This window comes from Corvus cornix, chromosome 1 (genome assembly GCF_000738735.6).
Source record: "Corvus cornix cornix isolate S_Up_H32 chromosome 1, ASM73873v5, whole genome shotgun sequence".
Classification (NCBI taxonomy): domain Eukaryota; kingdom Metazoa; phylum Chordata; class Aves; order Passeriformes; family Corvidae; genus Corvus; species Corvus cornix.
Genome location: NC_046332.1, coordinates 30,103,631 through 30,124,427, shown reverse-complemented (window position 1 = coordinate 30,124,427; position 20,797 = coordinate 30,103,631). Strand labels below are relative to the sequence as shown.

At 45.9% G+C, this 20,797-nt stretch overlaps 2 protein-coding genes across 3 annotated transcripts; one reads left to right on the top strand and one right to left on the bottom strand.

Moving 5' to 3' along the window:
* Positions 1-1,535: 1,535 nt before the first annotated feature.
* On the bottom strand, positions 1,536-14,714 carry KLRG1 (killer cell lectin like receptor G1). Of its 2 annotated transcripts, none has more exons than XM_019286694.3 (5): positions 14,189-14,714; positions 5,978-6,070; positions 5,145-5,296; positions 3,152-3,252; positions 1,536-2,194 (listed from the first exon to the last, which is right to left on the bottom strand). In XM_019286694.3, exons 1-5 carry the CDS (start codon positions 14,229-14,231, stop codon positions 2,083-2,085), a joined length of 501 nt encoding a protein of 166 aa, XP_019142239.3. In that variant the 5' UTR covers positions 14,232-14,714; the 3' UTR covers positions 1,536-2,082. The 2 variants fall into 2 exon arrangements, with proteins under 2 accessions (XP_019142239.3, XP_010399275.1); XM_010400973.4 differs by lacking the exon at positions 14,189-14,714 and adding an exon at positions 11,245-11,875.
* A 249-nt stretch (positions 14,715-14,963) lies between these two features.
* Positions 14,964-20,602, top strand: M6PR (mannose-6-phosphate receptor, cation dependent). Its single transcript, XM_039561657.1, is given in 8 exon segments — positions 14,964-15,093; positions 15,096-15,135; positions 16,487-16,657; positions 16,849-17,021; positions 17,112-17,221; positions 17,419-17,549; positions 18,109-18,235; positions 18,792-20,602. Coding segments are annotated over 8 exon segments (897 nt in total). The 5' UTR covers positions 14,964-15,071; the 3' UTR covers positions 18,915-20,602.
* Positions 20,603-20,797: the final 195 nt, after the last annotated feature.

The window sequence follows — 20,797 nt, the reverse complement described above, 5'->3', positions numbered from 1 at the left end:
AAACCTTCATTACAGACCTCATTCTGCCCTGCAGTGACCTGCATAGGAAAAAGGAGGATAGTAGTGCATGTGCAATTTCCTTGGGGACTGCACAAAAGACAGCCCAGATTCGTGCTCTTCCTTCTGCATCTGATACCTAAAGATGGCTTTGCTTGCCCAGAAGTGTAACCCAGGAAAGTCTGCCTCACACACAGAGAAGAAAATTTGTACAGGAGCTGGTCATAGCCCTTTTGAAGGTGACAATTTACAATTTGCATAGATGGTAAAGGTCAGGAGCTGGACTGATGGAACATAAACCCAACAGGAACAAGATGCAGAACTGTACATGGCAGTTCTAGATCTACCCTTTTTGTCAAATAGCCAAACAGCTCCCAAGCCAGCTCCTGATCATTAGGACCTTGGTCAAAAATGTGCTCTGTAGCCAAAAACTGAAGAGAAATGGTTTTAATCCATTCAGGCAAGGTAAACTAGGTAAGCTCAGAGACATGCTCATCTCACCTACCTATCATGATAATATGACAAGCTGTTTCTTCAGTGGTATCTGTTAAGTTCCCCTCTACACATGCTACCACCATTTTGACAAAGCAAGCAAAGTGTCCAGCATTATTTCATAGTGTCTGGCAACTTTCTAGGAGTCAGGAACAACCATCTTTTGATAGCTGAATGGACTCTGGCACAGATAAAATGACTCACCCAAAGTAACCCAGACAATCCAAGATGAAAACTCAAAGTTTTGACCTCCTACTATACTGCAATTTCCCCAGGTCTGCCTGTTGCAGGCATGGTTATAGGAAAGCAGACCCACCCTTACTGTAAAACATTCTCGCCTGAGACCCTCATCTCAGTGAACTCTGTATGAGGCTCAGCAGACATCCACTTAACTAAGTATGCTAAGATCTGGAATTTTGTCTTTATCTGCCTTGACACCTTCGTGTGTAGCATCCTTTTAAGCAGATGGAAGATAATGCCACTGGCAGCTGGCAAGGATTTCCTGCAATTATAATAAAAATATGAAGCAAATATATGTAGTCTGAATTGAAATGCTAAAGTTGGTTATTGTGCTTCTATGATTGCAAGAATAAGATCTCTCTTCAGCCTTCTCTGTTTTAAACCATCCCAGCTGTCTCAGTCTCTCCTCATAGGGGAGATGTTCCTTTCATCATCTTTGTGGCCCTGTGTTGGACTCCCCAGTATGCCCATGCCTCTCTTGTACTAAGAAGCCCAGACCTAAACACAGTGCTCCCAAATATTCACTTTGTTATTCATACTGTGTTTTTATGGTGTTCAAACTCTGAGACTGTCTCTGCTCTACTTGAGCTGAAAGATCATTGTATTAAGGGTTTGTCCACTGCTTCCTCTATCTGCAGTATAAAAAAGCAGAGGTAGGGAGGAAGACAGGATCTTGGTGGATTAAATAATTACACAGAATTAGCTGTATTCCTTTGACACCTGAAGTCCAGTCTCTTGACTAGCTTGGTTAAACCTGCCTAATTCCTCCAACAGAGAGAAGAAAGAGCACAGGTACACACTTTTGGTCCAGTGCAGTCCTGGAGATTTATTTTCACTGCTGGATTTACAGAAGCTATAGTTTCATTTCACCCTCTTCTCTCCCACTCATACCCCCGAGATGCAAAAGCAGAGGCTGCCACTGGGAGCAGCCATATCTATTTATATGTTTCTGTCAGTGAACAGCAGGCTTCATTTTCCCAGTCCTTCTGATACCAGACAATGGAAATGCAGGGAATGGAAATGAAATCTGATGCTCAAAATTCAAGGAAAATTACTAGGTCCCCCTCAGAGATCTGAAGACACCCCTTGTGACAAAGCTTTTGTTTGCCCTTATAGGACAAATAAGGGAAAGACGAGGCCAGGGAATATGTCCCAGGTCTCGTCTGGTCCCAAACAGCAGTAATCCAACACTTGTGGACTGAGAATAGATCTACTGCTGAGCGTAATTCACCCTCATGGGAACAAACCTGTCCTTGTAAAACACTTTGCTCTTGTGTGAAGCTTCAGTTTGCAGGATAATGATCAACTCATACCACTGATGAGGTCGTTGTGAGATGAAAAAGCACATGGGATTTATCTAAGCAATTTCTCACAGATCCATGGAGTAGGAACTTCACAGCTGGAAGCATGAAACTGATCTTTCATCAGGACAGCACAGTTTTGCACACGGCTGTTAGAGAGGACCCTGTAAGAGACATGGAACAGCAGTGAGAATGAAAGAAAATACTGATGTTGTCTCCTGGAGACAAGAAATTAAAAACATCTGATTTTGAAGGGTGTAGCCCAGAGGAAGAGAAACAACCTGACCTCCAAAAGACAGCTGTTAGAAAATAAAATGTATACCAAAGAACCTATCTACCTGCTACAACTAAATAATTTTGCCATCATAGAACCCAAATCAGAACCAAACATAGACACAATACCCTGCAGTGGCAGTGATATCCACCAGCATGTAAGTGGCAGTGGTGAAAGTTTCACGGAATGATCATTGCCTTCAAGGAGTTTGTAAGAACAGAAAGCTGGATTTATTCAGGGAATTAAGCCAAGTGTACTGACCTGTTGACAGTGAGATCTTGGGCAAGTTTTCCTTGCTGGGGAGGCTTTAGAAACTAACTCATTGCCTTAACTGCCATAAAAAGAAAAGGGCCAGGCAAAGTCACTGGATAAAAACATGTTTTCCCTCTTGCAAAACACTGAGTTTTGTCCAAGTAAAGACTGAGATGAAATTAAGGTTCTGACTTAGGTTGGCACTAGTAGGGCAGCAAAGGGCTGGGTCCTTGCACCCGTGACACCAGCATTCAACAGAGTGGGTGCAAGGTGGCTAAACCCAGTAAAGCCATATGCCTTTCTGACCAAGCATCTGTGCTGGCGCAGGTAAATAAAGTCCTTGGTCTGAGCAGCTGGAGGGAAGTAGAGAGAGAGAGATACTAACACTTGACCTGCTTTTCACAGGTATATGCCCTTACAAGTTGCAGGGCAGTAAAAAGTAAACTGTGCTGAGCTTAGTGCAGTACAGGTGACAGGAAGAAGAAAATCTGCCCAGAAAGAAAGCTCCTGACATCTGGAGGAGGAACTCTGGGTGTTCTGGAACACCAGGCAATCTGAATAAGCAGTATTGTTTTTAAAACAGAATGAAACTCACTTGACACTGAACATAGAGCCATCCTCCCAAATCCATCCAGTGCCTGTACTGTTCCTCAGTCCAACCCAGAAACATGCTGCTTGAATATGCTTGAACAGATCCTAGAAATGATGATGAATTACAAAGTGACTAATGAAAGCAAGCCTGAAAATGGAAGTAAGGATAAGTAAAGAAAACAGAGGGCAAGATACACCCCCTCACCTCACTGTTCCTTAAGTTACTGACAATACTACTTCCCCACACCTTGTAATGACAAAGCCAGGAGTTGGACTCGATGATCCTGATGGGTCCCTTCCAATTCTGCATATTCTATGATTTTATGATTCTATGACTGATTCTATGATTCTATGAACTGCATCCCAGTCTCCTGGAGTTTCCTGCATAGAGCTTTCTTTAGGAAGATATGCTATTAATATTAATATTAACACTCTACTAATACAGCTAACTAGCAAGCTAATATGAAGTATTAACAATTAAAGGTAAAATCAGGGAAGGGAAGGGCAGGACAGGGTAGGGTAGGGCAGGAAGTGCAGGCACTGACAGATCTGTGTAACAAACACAGTATGAAGGCTCTTTAAATTGTATACACATTTTCCTCCTATATGCTTTTAATGTTCATTTCCTTTTAGCTAACTTTTAACTTCTGAGTATTATTAAAAGGTGAAGCCTGCAACAGAAACTCGGTCCTGAAGTAAATTCCCCATCCCCAACCCTCCTCCCCACAAAAAAGACAAAGCCAGGAGAGGTAACCAAAGAACAGCAAGCTTTCAGGAGTATGGCTGTGCTCCATCCTTATCTCCTGCTGCCATAAACAAAGCTTCAGAGAAGACATCTTCACAGAGAAATACTAACAAAGCTGGCTTGGTAGAGTTGTGGGAATAGGAACAGCTTGAGGAATCACTGGAGTGTTGCTGGTGGTTTGAAGGTGACTGGGCTTCTCTGGCACTTGGAAGTCGAGCAATCACAGCCTTTGCAGTACAAGGCATGGATAGCTAGGAAAGTCTTGTTTAGATGGGTGAGTCTGAGCAGGGATAATGGGTAACACTCTAGTAGCAGAGATGATAGTAAGAAAGCAGCAGGAGCAGGAAGGCTTTTGTCATGCAGAGAAACAGGTAATCTGGGGAAGATGCCTATTTCTTAAGGAGTCAGGATTTGTCAAAGCAAATGTGAGAGCCTGGTACATACTCCCAATCAAGCAGAGACCTGGCTTTGTAATCCCCCAGAGAACATCATACAATGCAACTTCTGTCCAGGGACTGGAAGCTGTCCACGTTCATTGGACCTGAGCTAATAAGCCCTGGCTTGAGCAAAACTGGATCAAGGTTTCTGCTCTACTTAAGCAGATGTGCCTCAGCGCCCCAGTAACCAGCACTACCCATTTCTCTAGTGACCATACATGCCCCTGCCCCCAGAGAGCACCTGCAGTGGAACACATGGTTCCTTATTTCACCAGCACAGCTGAGGTACTTTGACAGACAGAGGAAGTAAGCATTGAAAAGAGACTGAGAATGAAATATCTAAGCATGAACACAGGGAATGGCATGGGTCACTGAGCAGGAGGAGCAGGAGGAGCTGGAGCAGTCACAGGGAGGAGAAGCATCGCTTTTGCAAAGAAAGAATTCCTTGAGAGTAGGGAGGTATCGGTTTGCAGGCAATGAGTACAATGACTGCTCAGTGGCACGGTCGTTTCCTGTAATCATTCATATCGGCCTTATTGGGAATAGGAGGGGAGGTGGAGAGGAGCAGTGGAGAAGGCTGTCTCCTACCATCCTTCACAGGATGATTCTGAGTACCTGACAGTGACCCTCATCTCTCCCTTCTCCCCTTTGCTTCTCTGCTTCCTGCAAACTTTGTGATGTATAACATCACAGTTGTAAATCCTTCCTCTCCTTTAAAACCAAAATATTGCTGAAGGGACAGCACTGCTTGTATGTCAGTCACTTAGGTATCTGCACGGAAATGGGAGATCCTCAAAGCCAAAGAAAACCATTACCATTTCCCAGGTATCACTGATCACCAGGAGGTGAGCTCCTTGTGCCCTGCAGGATTCCTGGCTGGAATTCCAGTCCTTCTTCGCAGTGGAGAAGGAGTAGCAGCTCCCTCTGTAGGCCACCCACTGTTGAGGGCAGTGTGGGTGGCAGTCACCTGTAAAGAAGTCAAAGTACTCGTACTCTTCACTACCATTAACCAACAGAAACACTTGTCAGCAAGGACTTCCTGAGAACCAACTCTTTTGGACAGTTAAAATGCAGGAAGCTCAAGTCAGGACAAGATTCTGAAAAAAACCAGTGTAATTTCGAAATCTTGCAATAGTCACGTGCACTCTGATGCTGGTGCAAGCATGCACACACCTACCCTGCCCCCCAGGTTTCCGCTGAACCACTCAGATACCCAATAACTAAAACTGTCTATCTGAAAACAGATCACACTCTGTGGGTATGGTGTGATCACATCCCACCTTAGGTGAATGGATTTTAAGCAGCAAACAGTAAGCTCCTCCACATGGTCTAGCACCTTCTGCATGCATGCAAATATATTACAGACCTGTTTGTTCTACAGTTTACCACAATCTTTACCAGGCAAGTCTAAAAAGGCTTTTCAATGTGTTTAACTGTTCTTTGCTACAGGATCTGAAATGGGTTGCCTGGAGCCTGCGTGAGGAATATATTCTTCAAAATATTCTGGATAGGCAGTGGGTACATAAGGCTGGTAGAAACCTAGAATAGCTTCTGGTTTTAACTCCATATAATGGAGTTCCTGGGGTTAGATGTGTCGCTGGTCCTTTGCTGTTGGTTGCTCATTCTCAGCAGCCCTTTGTGCACTTACTCATCTTCCAAATCAAAGCAATCGCCAGGGAGATGCTCAGTGTCCCAAAGCCTATGACCAAGCCCTTCAGAACTGCTGACCACAGATGGGGAGCTGTAAAAGAGAAAAGAAACCATAGTGAACAGAAGGCACATGAAAACTGACTGTGGTTTTACGTGGTTTGCTTGTGTCCTTGGCATTTCCACAAGGAACTGCACTAGTTAGAATATCGTGTCTGTCTACACTCTGCACGTGGCTGACATCACTGTCCCTGCCCAGCCAAACTGGGGCCTCCCCGTGCCCCTGCCCTTTAGCCCAGGGCCCCATTTCAGCTGGGTTTGGGGCCATCGGTCCCTGCCTGAGCTTCCCAGGGGGTACCTGTCTTCACATCAGCCACAGCTCTGCCCCTGCCTGGCCACAGAGCCTGCTGGTTCAGCCTCTGTGGTGGCTGACCCCAGCAGAGGAAGCACCTGCCACAGGTTAGCTGGAGCCACCTAGGCACCATGTGGCACCTTGTGCTGGCAGGAGCCTCCCAACAAATCCACTCCTGCCTCAGCACTGAAGCTTGGGGTGGAAACTCAGAGCTGCATTGCTACAGCCACCATGTTCCAGCTTACATGTAAAAATAAATCCAAAGCTTTTCCCCTAGCTCTCCCAGCAACAACAATAGGTTTAATCTCAGCATCCTGTTCACAGGCTGTTCAGGTTCACATGACCTGTTCACACATGGTCATGCTACATCTTCCCAGGATAATCCCAAATCAGTCCTACATCTTCATCTTTCATGGTCTGGTGGCAGGATGGGAGAGCCAGCCTTGAAGACCTTGGGACATCTGTCCCTTCACACTTTCACCACCATTGTTTGCTGTTCACTGGCTGCTAGTAGCAGAGGGTGAGTCCTTGGGGCAACTTCCACTGTAGCCCAGCACAGCTCCCTTTCAAAGGGCTGGTCAGGACTGGCCTGTAGAGATCTGCTTATGTACAGCACAACATGTTAACCTCCAGGTTACATGTTGCTTTTCAATTGTCATCTCCTGGAGCTGTGTTTCACCTGAGAGGCATTCACTTTGCATAAAACATTTGAAATCTCAGCACTAAAATCTCCTCTTTCACAGACAGAGGAGAGAATGACACTTACTGGCACGGATGAGCTCCAGGGGAGTTTGGTTTTCTTGTTTTATTAATCTCAGTACAATAGCTGCACAGACAACAGCACTTTCTAAGAAGCAGTAAATGTGCAGCTAACTTATGTACCACATCCTGCTCTTGTGATGTTCCAGAGCCTTCTACCCAAATCTAGCAGCAAAGTCCCCATGGACCTCATGAAATTTGAGGTGCTTCTCTCTTGGTCATGTCACGGGACCCAAAGAAACACATTTAATCTCTTGGTGGAGGTTGAAAACAAATCATATATGAAGAATATTGTGAGAAAGACAAAGAAAGCCAGTGCTAAAACAGAAGGGGAAGGGACTTAAAAACAAGAATGCATCCTTTAAACAATAGAAGCTTTGTCCAAACGCAGAAAGTAGACCAGATCAGTAAATTAATAAAAATTAATTTCTTTTTACCTTGAGCAGTTTGCAGGCTCACTAATGTTAAGGTCATTTTCTCATTTATAGCAACACATTTAGGCCTGCAGTTTTAGCTAGAAGTTTCTAAGGTAACAAGGGAGATCATGAGTGAGCTTTGTTGTAAGCATCATTCTTCTGGTACAAAGATCTTTTCTAAGATAGAGGTTTTCTCACGTTTCCTGAGGCTTGTAGGATCTTCTAGCTGTCCCAAACATAGTTTAAAAAGTAACATTTCTTATTTTTTTTAATCATTACTCAATAACAAAACCCCATCATTTTTCAGAGGCAAAATACAGAAAGACTTTTCAGTTACAACCTACTCCTTAGCTTCACACAAAGGGGCAACAGGAGAACTGAAGGACTTGGACTGGGTCTGGAACTTAAACTTGACTCTGCTCTCTATTCCTCTTGTTTGTATCCCTGGCAGCTTGGGTTTTGTCATCAGATTAGGCCTCAAGAGAATGAAGTCAGCCCGAGGTTAAGGAGTAGGGTGGAGATTTTTCTCTTCAGATTACAACTGAAAACTTGGCAAAAGGGGATAAACATCTGATGGAACATAAATCCTGGTTTGAGATCGCATTTATGCTTTTGTTTTCCTTCCTCTCTTGACTCTCTGAAGAAGCTGTCTCCTGCATCCTTCAGATCAGCCTTACATTTTAGGAAAAACTACTGCCAGGACAAGGCAACCGGGATGGCAGTCTGTGAAACAGTTAATCCTTAAATGTCAGCACCGGGCACGGAGCTGGTCCCCCCTGGCAATGAATAGAGCAGTTCACTCTCTATTGTTTCAAACCAACTGCAGAAAAAAGGGAGTGACTCATCATCAAAACAAAATCCAGGGCACCTCCACAACCCCAGCAGTGGGAGAGTCACTGAAGTTCGTAAAAATGAAAAAAATATGGTATTAGATAATTTTGGAAGGAAAAAAATAACGAAGTGAAGTGGGAAAACAGAGAAGTGGAATAAAGTATTTCACAAATCAGGAGTTTTACCTGCTGCAAAAGGAGTCCCTGCAGTTCACACTTTTTAAAACAGGTTCAACAGCCCCCGAACTACACGTGAAGCTCTTGTAGGAGTGGATGGGAGAAGTATCTAAGTTGAGTTTGAAACAGGAGGAAAATCTGACTGGAGCATCCAGAAATATTTCCATGTAGTTGTCTGAGGAACTGTGGAAGAGTCTATCCAAGGGGGGAAGAGGACTGGTGGACATTTAATGTAAATATCCAGTGTTACCACTTGCTGTGTACAAAACACCCATTAGGTCTCTCAGTGCTCTGGGGAAATTACTCTGATACTCTCCATTCATTTGCAAGCAACAAGACCAAATATTTTTAGGTTTGTGAATCCATATTCAGTTCAAAAACTGAAAGCTGTTAGCATTTTACAATTCAACTCATCTAGGACAATCTGAAGAATGTCATGGCACTGTCCCAAATAGCTCCCCTCAGCTCCTGCCTACCTCAGTGTGGAAGCAGCACGACTACCTAGAGCCAAGGAGGAGAATTTGAGAAACAAGGATTCTGTTCTTGGCTGTGGCACAGACCTGGTTATTGCTGTTACTCTAAGCACACTACACAGGCTAACACTGTCTTAAAGTTACTGCTGTACTGGCATTCTGGTAGTGCAGCACATCTAAGGCTCTCTGGAAGCCAAACAGAAGAAACAACCAGGGCAACTCTGTTTTCAAGGAGTCCATAAGCACCAAAACCTGTTGGTTTGACCAGAGGACTGATCTACACACCCATGATACTGTGCCTACAAAGTCAGCAAGTGTCGCGATAGAGGGGAAACCCAGACGCTCAGTATGAGTGATCAACAGGAACCCGATTTATTGATTGCACCAGAACTCCTTATATACTAACAATAATAGGCTTTATGCATACTCGTAACGGCGCATTCTAAGCGGTTCACGTCGACTAAGCTGATTCTAAACCCCTCCTTAGACCCCCTTTCATGGTCAGCAGTTCTGCCTTTTTCCCTGGCCTTCTAACCACAGAAGTCTATTGTTTATACTGCCAAAACCTAACCTTGCTGGCTCTGCAAATAAACCCATAGTTCAGCAGTAAGACTCAATAGTGGTTCAGTTACTGAGCAAGATACATGTAATATTCTGTAACTTCAGTTGTTACACAGGATGTGTGGTGCATTGTCTTATGAGACCTTGCTCAGCTAGCTGCAAGGGTCTATGTGCCTGTTCTCACGTAGCCAGCTTCTCAAATCAGTAAGCTGCAAAGAATCTGTATATCCTGAATCTATATGTCCCTTTTCACGTAACCAATCTCTCACAAGCAAGGGTGTGCATTTGAACAGAGGAGAAATACCTGAGAGCACATTTCTCAGAAGTGATGGAGGAAGGGAGAGAGTTGAACATAAAGATCTTCAAAAGACCAAAAGAACTGAGAAATAAATAATATGCACAAAAAGTGTGTTCAAATTTCAGCTTCCTTATTTTAGGCTCTCTGACCATAGCTCAAAAAGATGAGGGTCCATAAAAGAATGTGGAGAGATGTTAAAAAGAAAAATGCAAACATCTTAAGAGGGCATAGGGTAATCCCCTTTCAATAGGATGGGGGTGAACAGGAATGGCAGGAATGAAAGGATGTCACTGTGTTTTCTGATGTGACAGAAAACATAATTTCTAATGAAAATATGTGCAAAAGCAAGACTGCCATCCAAACAGATTGAGTGTAAATACCAGATAGGAACTTGGGGGTTTCTGTGCTGGCTTTGTTTCCATAGTGAAGCAAGTGACCAGGCAGCAGGAAACACCACAGGTATAAGAAATTATTCTGATCAGGGCATAGAAATCTCGTATCCCACAATGAGAGTCCCCTTTTCTGTAACAGCTCAGAAAATTTAAGGGCAACCATTAGTGTTGCAGCCAATGCAACACAACTCATCTAAAGCACACTGACATTTCATAGAATCATAGAATCATAGAATGGTTTGGGTTGGAAAGGACCCTAAGATCATCTAGTTCCAACCCCTCCACCATTTTGCATGAAGGAAATATTTACAAAGATTGATCACCAATGCAAAGTTTTACTCTTTGAAGGTGGTGTTTCTCAACTAAGCAGCCAGAGGAATTGTTCCATGTGACATTTGCAGGCCTAATCAAGGGTAACGAAGATGAAATAAGGAAAGAAAAAAATTAAGGAAAGCACTAAGAAAATCTTCCTGATACTAAAGTGCTCTGAAGAACTGTTTCACAGCAAAAGCTGAAAATTTGCTCACTGGGAGGTATGTAACACTAGAACACAGAAAACAGGAAAAAATGTATCACAAAAGAATCCTGCATAGCCCCACAGGAGAGAGGCTGGATGATCTCATATGCTTTCTCTGTCTCTGATCTCTGATTAGCATACGCCTCTAATTTATCTGTATTCGCATCTTGCGTGCCCTTCAAAGAACTATTGCTCACAACTTCTTACTGCTGACAAGCAGACAACTTTAAATCTGTTTTGAAGAAAAGGATGCCTGGGTTGAGTGCCCAGGAGTAGACACTGAAGGAGGTCGGTGAGACGGAGGGGAAAAATGCTGGGTCTCTAACTCATCAGCTTTCATCACGTTAAAATATTCACGATAATTTTAGAACCAAAGCAACAGCTCTCAAAGCTGGCACTCAGAATCAGTGGCCAGTTCAGAGTGTTTCTGTTAGATCTTGCTTCCACTCAAAGTAAAAATTTCTGTTGACCTACCTCATCCATCTTTGCTCACCTCTTTTTCCCTGTGCAGCTTTGGCCCTTGGCGGAGGCGTCTGAGAGAATTTGACAGAAGTATATGTTACTTCCTCGCTCTCATCAGCTGCAGAAACTTCTGATCTGCTTCCCTCCATGCCAAAGCAAGGAGTGTGCACCACAAGATGTTTCGATCAGGCTGTTGAACAACAGGGCTCAACGCCTGTGAAACAGGAAACCTGACGCTATATTCAGAAGACAAGAAATGTGAAGCTGCAACCTCTATCTCCAGCTGCTGAAGATAACCAAATTCACAACAGAATGGAGCAGTGGAACTGCAGCAGCTTTCATTTTCTAACCTGATGGAGGATGTCTGACGAACTGGGGCTAATGGAAAAGGTGATTAATAACAAAGTTCAGGGGTATTCTAATTGTTGCCAATGCAAGAGGGTGTGGTTAGACTGATGCAGTAACTTGCAGGATTCATGATGCTCTGAGGAGCTCCCGTCAGGGCAGAAGCAGTGGGACAGTGACAGCACAAGGTAGAAAAGGTGAATAGTGAGAGTACAAGGTGAAACATGGGTCAAGCAATGGCTACAGCAAACTGGCAGCCCAACTGCTGTCAAAATGGAAGTAGAGGTGGACAGCACAGGTTTGAAAAGGAAATCTTGTGAGCTTCGGACACTTCCACTTTGGACTGGGAACTCTGTCTACACCCAATACTGGTGTGAATGTGCTTAAGACACAAGGCAGGCATGGAGAGCTGGCATGCCTCGAGTCCCTCTGACTCAACATCTCAACAGCATCAAGAGGGCAAGGGAGACATGGACATACTGAGGAGAATCTACCAAAGGGGTACAGAGAGGATAAAGGGACCAGACCTTCTGTCCTGGGGGGAAAGACTGAGAGATCTGGGACTGTTTGGCCTGGAGAAAAGACTTGTTGGTTAGGATCCAATTAATGTATATAAATACCTGAAGGGATGGTACAAGAAGAGTCAAACACTTCAGTGGTGCCCCAGTGACAGGACAAGAGGCCATGGGCACAAACTGAAAGACAGAAGGTGTTGCCTCTGAACATGAGGAAACACCTTTTTACTGTGAGTGACTGAACACTGACAGAGGTTGGCCAGAGAGGTTGTGGGGTGTCCCTCAATGGAGAGTTGCCTGGACACAGTCCATGGCTGTAGGTGGGCCAGGCTATAGGTAGCCTGGTATCCCTGGCTTGAGCAGGGGATTGGACCAGATGACCTTGAAAGGTCCCTCCCCAACTCAATCATTTAGTGATTCCATGGTCAGCAACAGCAGGAAAGACTACTTTTCTTTTGAAGTACTGACCATTGATAAGAATAGTTCAAGTTGTACCAGGGGAGGTTTAGATTGGAAATTGGCAAAAATTTCTTCAACAAAAGGGTTATCAAGCACTGGGACAGGTTGCACAGGGAAGTGGTTGAGTCACCATCCCTGAAAATATTTTAAAAATATGCAGATGTGGAGCTTAGGGATGTGGCTCAGTGCTGGGCTTGGCAGGGTCAGGTTAATAATTGAACTCAAGGATCTTAAGGATCTTTTACAATTTAAAAGATTCTGTGACTTTATGGTGGGGAGTACTGATGCTTCCAGCACCCCAAGAAACCTCTTAGCTGCATGGTTGGCTGGTTTTTGTTTTAATCCACATTCTGATCCCTTCCATTTCATGGGGATGTTTGTCAGGCTCAGGTTGACACCTGACCATACAGTACAGTTAATTTCCAGTAATTGTTTGGGCATGCTGGACAAAGGAGTTAGGATGATTGCTACCTCCAACAGGGATGATTGTTCCCCCTTCTGGTAACGTGTTCTAAATTTGAGAAATGATTGCATGGGAGGATGCTTATCTGACACAGAGTGGCCAATTTGTTACAGTGCACATGTCTGGGAAGGGATTGGGTATTTCTGCAAATTTCTTCATTTGCCTTTAAGTGCAGCATATTGCATCCACAAGATTCCTTCCAGTCCTGGGTAGGGCCTGGTAGGACAGCAACATAGGGAGTATGTGCTTGAAAGGAAGGGGAAGGCAGAAAACAGCAGAGCAAGACAAGAGGAAGAAAACCTCTCCTAAATGCTTTGAATGAATAATAGAGAAGCCTAAAGAGCAGTCTCAAACTCAGAGAGAGAGAATTGCTACACTCACAAGGAGAGTTTAGCTGGGAATATAATCTGTATAGCTGAAAAGTAATTTAACAGGATTCAGACACAGCGTAAGTGTCCAGATCTTATTTTGTCCCCACTTTGCACCTCTTTGGTAGATTCTCTCCAGTATGTCCTGTCATATTTTGGAATAAAGGTGTCTTTCCCATCTCCTGCCAATTTTACCACTTTTTAAGTGCCCAGGCTGCCTGCCGGCCCAGAGTGACCACAAAGACAGCACTATTTGCGAGGAACTGGCGAAGTGAAAGCAGGTGAGAAAGAATGAAGAGCTCTGTTTTAATGGGGTTTACCACTTCTTTTTTTCTAATACCGGCAATAATTTGAGTTCTTTGGACAGTAAGTAGAGAGGGAGGGATCTCACTGTAGAAGGTGTGAGGGCAACTCTCAGTTATTAGCTAAGTGTGAATAAATAAATTTGACTTCTGCAGCTGTGCCATACTGTCAGTATGGAATCACAGCAGGACTAAACTAATCAGTTTTCCAGGAGCCAGCAGCACTTTTTCCCCAGTTCTTCACTACTGAAGCAGCGTACCATGAGGAAACCTCCCAGATTTCTCTCAAACAAGTGCCTTCTCCAGCATGTTGGTAAACTCACTAAATACAACATTTCTTTCTTAGCTAGAGGATGCAAAAGCCTCAGAACTCTGGCAAACAACATCTGTCCCTTCCAGTAACAGACCTCTGGAAAGTGGACTCTCTGGGAGCACATCATAAGGAGAGAGATGTCCTTTGAACAGGCCACTCAAATAATTTACAGCTTTATTAATGACATCCAAGATGCTGAAGCACACCAACCTGTATCCTGGACCTGAAATTCCTCAAGTGGCAAAACTTGCATGAGCTGGTGGAGGCACCTTTATTTCAAAGTATAACAAAACATGGGGAAAATCCACTAAAGAGACACAAAGTGGGGACAATATCCGAAGGATCAAGGCCACAAAGCAGTTTTGTGAAGTGCTCGAGACCCCTTGCTCGTTCAACACAAGCCACTCTGGAGGCACCTGGTGGGGACGGCAAAGCCCAACGACACTGAGGGGCTGCTACCGCCTCTGGCAGCGGGAGCGAGGGGAAGGGCGATACCGGGAAGCTTCTCGTTCCTGCTGATGCGGCCACCTGCCCGCGGCTGCTCCGAACTTGTGCGGGGCACAGGAGAGGGGAGAGCGCGACTTCAGAGGGCGAAAATCACAGAGCACGTGGGTGAGTTGATTTCCAGCCGGCAGCGCGGGGATCCCCACCCCGCGGGGCTCCTTCCCACCGTGTCCCACTGCCTCCCGCCGCCGCCATTGCAGGTGCGGCTCCCTCGGGCACCGCGCCCCGCGGCGCCCCCGCGCTCTGAGGGTTCCGCCTCCCTGCCCGCCCTCGTCGTTCATTGGCAGGAATGCCCATGGGGGCGGGGCCTCCGCGCAGAGTTTCACCGCCCATTGGCTGGCGGAGAGGAAGTGGGCGTGGCCCGAGGCTCCCCCGGCCCGGCCCGCCTTTCCCCGCCGCCTGTCATTGGCTGCCGAAGCGCTCCTGGGCGGGCGATCCCGGCTGCTCCCGCGTTCCCATTGGCGCCGGGCGCCAGTTCCGCCACGCTCTTCCCGGCTTCCGGCTTGCGGGGCGGGTGAGAGAGCCGGTCGGGACGCGGAGGAGGCCGGTGCTGCCCGTGCCTGTGGTTCTCCGAGCCGCCCAGCATGGGATGCGCGTGAGCCGCGGGTCTCTCTTCCTATGGGCGGCGGCGCCTGTGCCCGGGGCGGCCGCAGGTGCGTGCGCGGGGCTGGGGAGGGGTGGAACCGGGCACAGCGAGGCCGCGGCGTGAAGCCGCGCTCCCTCCCGGGCGGGTCTGGGGCAGCGGCCGCCGGCTGGGCAGCTCCCAGCGCCACGCGGCAAGTTCCCGGGAGAAGCCGTGTCTAGGGCTGAGGGCAGGTCCTGCTTTTGGCCTCGGGAGAGAGGAGTCACGAGCCCTCGTGTCACGGGCTTCCTCATTTCTGTGACCGCGCGCTGGAACAGATTGCCGGGGGAGGTTGTGGAGTCTCCCTCACTGGAGATATTCCAGAACCGTCTGGACACAACCCTGTGCCGTATGCTCTAGGATGACCCTGCTTGGGCAGGGAAGCTGGACCGGGTGACCCACTGTGGTCCCATTCAGCCTTACCCATTCTGTGATTTCTGCGTTTCTAACCTTGTTTTGATGCCCCGTGGCGAGCAGAGCCCCAGCTTAGCAGCTGTGAGCTGTCGCGGTGGACTCTGCAGGGCTGTGGGGAAATCATTAGGTTGAGTCAAATGGGCTCTGTGTCCGCCTGCAGGCAGGTGCTTATTTAATGGAGGGTCTGCCTTCCACCGGCGTCTGGAGCTTTACCAAAATCTGCAGCGCAAGAAGGCAGAGGGAAATTGTTGCACTGCTCTATTTGGCTAGTTTCATATGTGATTTTTGCATGAACCTGAAAGCCAGATCTTATAGATTATTATTGTTGTTATTATTATCATCTTCATTACTGCCTCGTTGGTTGGATCTTACATAGGATGCCTCACTTTCCTCCTTCCCTCATGTAAAGGAAAGGAAGAAAGAAACTGTTCTCTGAAGTTGTGGTTTAGCATTATTAATGTCTTTCAGATTTTCAGCTAAAGGAGTACTGGAAAGATTATTATTAAGATTAAGGCACTTGAACAAAGAGAGCCTGACTAATCACAGTGCCTCTTTCCTGCGAGCTCTTTGCACGAGAGCTGCAAAGATGATTGATTAGAGGCCTGATAAATAATTTTCTGCTGACTGGCTTCTCAGTGCAATGCAATAACAAACAGTGGATTATGTCTGAAGTTTACTCCAGCATTCAGCTCTGGCAACTAATTAATGTGCTCAGCAGCAAAACTTTTTGTGGTCTCTAGGTAAATTCATAAAAGGGCCCCAAATTGGCCCAGTGAATGGTCTTTGGCTGTGCAAGAGATTCAGATTTAGTGTGTCTCTTGTGAACTGTGAGTTGTTTCTAGATTTCAACTTCTCCTTTTTGCAGTCAGGACTGAGGAAGTGGCTAATCATTGACTCCATGACCCTGAAGTTAGTTTGCAGGGGGCTGAAACAGTTAATCCTCCATGTTCTCTGTGGCATGTGTCCAGGATGTCACCACCTTGCCATACATCTGCCTTGCTGCTGGTCTTTATGGCCCTGGCTGTAGCGGGAGCTGAGCAGTCAGAAGAGAGGAGCTGTGATGTGATTGGTGATGAGAGCACTGAGTCACAGATGGAGAGAGCCCTGCTGAAGAAACTGGAGCCCCTGAGCCACATGAGGTACAGCACAACACCCTGCAGGCCTCGGGGCTGCACAGTGGGCCAAGGGGAGGGAAGGATTTGGGTCAGACTGCAGAATGGGCTCCCCTTTTAGTATTGTCTCTGACTGGCTTCCAGGTCTGAAGTGCTCACTGCTCTGGGTGTTCTTTGTAATCCACTGGGCTGTCTCTTCTGTCCTCTCCCTGCTGCAGGTTTAACGTGACTGTGGAGAAAGGCAAAACGGAAAACTACGTCTACCATTTCAGGGTGTGCAGGGAGGTCAACAGCACCTCGCACGATTTTGGTGGCCTGGTGCAAACAGATAGACAGAATGGAAAGACCACAGTGATAGGAAGAATCAATGAAACCCAAGTCTTCAATGGAAGTATGATTCCACTCAATACTTTGCTTACTCAGTAGCTGCCTTTCGCCTCCTGATCTGGATTTGTAGCCTATATTGCTTCTCTCCTGGCAGGTGACTGGATCATGCTGATTTATAAAGGAGGTGATTCATATGGCAGGCACTGCAGTGGTGAGAAGAGGCGAGCTGTGATAATGATTTCTTGCAAGCGGGGAGTTACAGCGGTGAGTGACACCTGGGGTAAGAGAGCGTCATCAGGAGGCTGCCAGACCGATGGTTGGTTGTGAGCAGTTTGAGGGGGCAGCGAGCTGGCTTCCAGTGTCTGGTGCCCAGCTGCACCAACAGTGATAAAGCTGTCTCCTGGTCAAGTTCAGTGCATGTGGGCATGTTTTCACATGACTTCACTTTTCCAAAATTGCAGAGTTCATTCAGCATTATTTCTGAAGAGCGGGAAAAGGAGCAGGAGTGTTTCTACCTCTTTGAAATGGACAGTAGTGTGGCTTGTCCAGCTGAGAATTCCCACCTCAGTGTTGGCTCCATTCTACTGATCACGTGAGTCATTGGAAGAGCTGTTTGTGCCTGAGTCATAATCTCCAGTGCTATTTAGAAACATAGCAAATGCTATAGTACGACTAAATAACCGCAGTATACTTTCCCATAGCCACCATTAGATGTTACTGGGCCTCTGAGCTTTTTGGACAAAAGCTCTTGCTCAAGGCATGATGCAGGGCTGGTCTGTTCCCAGAAAACGTTTTCCTTCATAGCTTACAGACAACTGCACTGAAACATGGGGGATTTGACTTCCTAAAATTGTGTGATGGCTCTTTGCCAGAGCTGGGAACTCAGACCAGGAGTCTTGACTCATTTTCTGTGTTTGTGCTTAGAGGCACTACTTCACATAATGCTGCTAAAAGATTTATACAAGCAGATTGATAACTTGGGGACCTTTTATGGTCTGGTTTCTGTTTATAGCTCTGTTCTTGAGTGGTGTTCAGCTACTTGTTCCGATGCTAATATGAGGCAGGTAGCTGGCTCAGAAAAGACTAGCTATAGGATTTCCTCAGCTTTGATTTTCCTTTTTGTTTTTTTTTTTTTAAATTCTGCCTTCTAGGTTTGTGTCACTGATTGCAGTCTACATCATTGGTGGGTTCCTCTACCAGCGCCTTGTCGTGGGAGCAAAGGGCATGGAGCAGATTCCTCACTTTGCCTTCTGGCAAGATCTGGGCAATTTGGTGGCAGTGAGTGAAAATCCTTATATATTCTCAGCCTGGCCCATGTTAGGAGAAAATGGCATTGACTCTGTGTTTTGGGTAGACCTACCACCAGGGTGGAGTACCTTGAAGCAGAAGAAGAGGGTATCTGTTTCATTTTTCTTGAGTATTCCATTTTTGAATCCTTGCTGAGACCAATTCCCGACCTCTGTCCTGCAACTGCTACATAACAAACTAGAACATGTGCTCCTCAGGAGTTAGCACTTTCCAGGTAGAAATGTTCACCTGGGGACTGTGAAATGCTTACGTCTGACTGTGAAATCTTTCCTTGGTCAGTGCAGGCAATGCTATTTATCCTTCATACTTGCCTTGGCCTGATGTTGCTCCATACTGTTAATCAGTATGCCCAGAGCTTTCAGGACTGAGTAGGATGTTTTTATGCCAAGTTTTGGGGAGATGTTTCAGGTAGCACAGGGATAGGCATAATCCCTTAGCAAAAGAGAAATCGCAGGAGCTGCTTTGCTTTGGATGCTGAGTCAACTGCAAACTGTTTGATGCTGGTGCCTGTGTCCTGTGCTCGTAGGATGGCTGTGACTTTGTGTGCCGATCCAAGCCTCGGAACGCACCAGCCGCGTACCGTGGCGTGGGGGATGACCAGCTGGGAGAGGAGTCAGAAGAACGGGATGACCACTTGCTGCCCATGTGATAGGCTTTCCACACCGAGATCTTTTCTCCCCATCTCCCCAGTGCTTCTTTAGCCGGGTGCCTCCCAGCCAGTTCTCCTTCTCTCACTTCTGATTTTCTTTACACTGTTTGCTTCCGCTGTCTCTGGTGTGTCAAGTCCCATGGATGCCTCTGGATGTGAACAGCACTGGTTCCTAATGGCATGTCTTAGAAATATAATGCTGGCTTAGGTTTTAAAACTGCAGCAGAGCTGAGGGGAGAAGTGTTGACAGTTGAGCAGAAAACAGCAATATGAATGTTCAGCACTGAGCAGGAATTGGAGATGAATCACTAAGAGGAAAAAAGGGGCATGGATGGGTGCAGAAAGGGAAAAAGGCTATGGGTTAAAACATCTGACACTGTAAAAGGGATATTTTGTGTCTTTTTTTTTTTTTTCCTAGGGTTTACAGAATCTGTAAGACACTGGAATATTTTTTCTTTGAATACATTTTCAGCTTTTCTAGTTTCTGCACTGCTATACAATTTCTGCCAGCATAACTGGCACAGAATGCTCTATGCCAGACTCTGGTGGTGAAGAGGCATTAGCACCTTTGCAGCCTTTTGTTTCCCTAATGGCAGGGCGGTGTGTATTTCTCAACAGTTTCCTTCAACAGCTGTAAAGGGATGCATGCCATCCTCTCAGACTGGAGAGGGGCAATGCTAAAAATCTATAGGAGTTAAATGGAGTCTCATGATTTCAGTCAAAATATTGACTCAGTCTTCTCAATCAGTGAGAAGCAAAAGGAAACTATTTTGCTGCTAAGGAAAAGGAACATTTGCTGAAACTGAAAGTGACATCAAGACAAAATGAGACAGGTAGTTGCCACTTGAGTTCTGACACAAGCTTCCAGCGGTGACTGCCCACACACCTCAGTCACTGTCAGCATTGTGATTTCATGCTCCAGAAGTTCCTTGTTTTGCAGAGGGTTTTCCTACGAAGTCGTCAGAATTTATTTTTATATCAAAGGAACCATGGAAGCCCGGGTTAAGAATGCTAACACATTAAGAACTGCATAAGGGACTCTTCCATGGTCAGCTTTCATAGATAACTGTCCCCTTAAGCATGGTGCAGGCCAGTCTTAAGACACTTGCCCTGTGCAGATGGTACTTAACATACTGCCACTGGCTGGGAGTGAGAAAGACCTTCTCTTTGGGCCCTGGTGAAAAGCAGGTACAGTTGAGTTGTAGACTTAATGGGAACCTTCAGGAACTTGGCACCGTGATTCTAAATTGCTTATTTGAGAGGCTAGACTGAGCAATCCCATTCTACCCTACTGTAAACCGGCAGAGAACTGCCCTCAGCCTGGGGGGCAGAGACTGTGAATAAGCAAGCCACTACTGTGTTAACAGCAGAGTACAGACAAGGTTCATGTATTCTTAAAACAGTGAGAGAAAAGGGGTGGCCCTGCTTTCTTTCTGGGTTTGGAGTGGGCAAGCAATTCCTGCTTTCTTTGACTTTTGTTACAGTCTCAAGCTTTCTCATAACATGGGAAAAGTAGGAAGTAAGTCTGTTTTTCATGGTGGTGTCTAAGGTAATTTTTTTTTGTACAAAATACAACTTTCAAAAATAAAGTGACCAAAAAAACTGGTGAAGGGTTGTGCTGATGTAACAAGAGCTTGCTTTGGAACCAGAGCATCTTTCTTACCCAAAAGTAAAACGTCCTTAATGTGTGGTGCCTTGTGCCTGAACTCTTGCCAGTGATGAACATGCTATTATTAATTCATGGGTTTTGCTGCTACCTTGTTTCACTCCAGGTCCTCTAGGGCGTACAAGGGAAGGCTATCCACATCTTTCAAAACTGAAACTTTAGAAGCTCAGGTAGTTAGGGATGGATGGATTATACTCTTAATTTTTGGAGCAGTGAC

What these genes read in the sequence shown, in the direction of transcription:
- KLRG1 (XM_010400973.4), bottom strand. Translation starts at nt 11,362, where the DNA reads ATGGAGGGAAGCAGATCAGAAGTTTCTGCAGCTGATGAGAGCGAGGAA. An exon ending in AGCTGCACAGGGAAAAAGAG is followed by an intron (nt 6,071 to 11,244) that starts GTGAGCAAAGAT and finishes TCTCTTTTACAG; the next exon opens with CTCCCCATCTGTGGTCAGCA. An exon ending in TCAGTGATACCTGGGAAATG is followed by an intron (nt 3,253 to 5,144) that starts GTAATGGTTTTC and finishes CATCATTTCTAG; the next exon opens with GATCTGTTCAAGCATATTCA.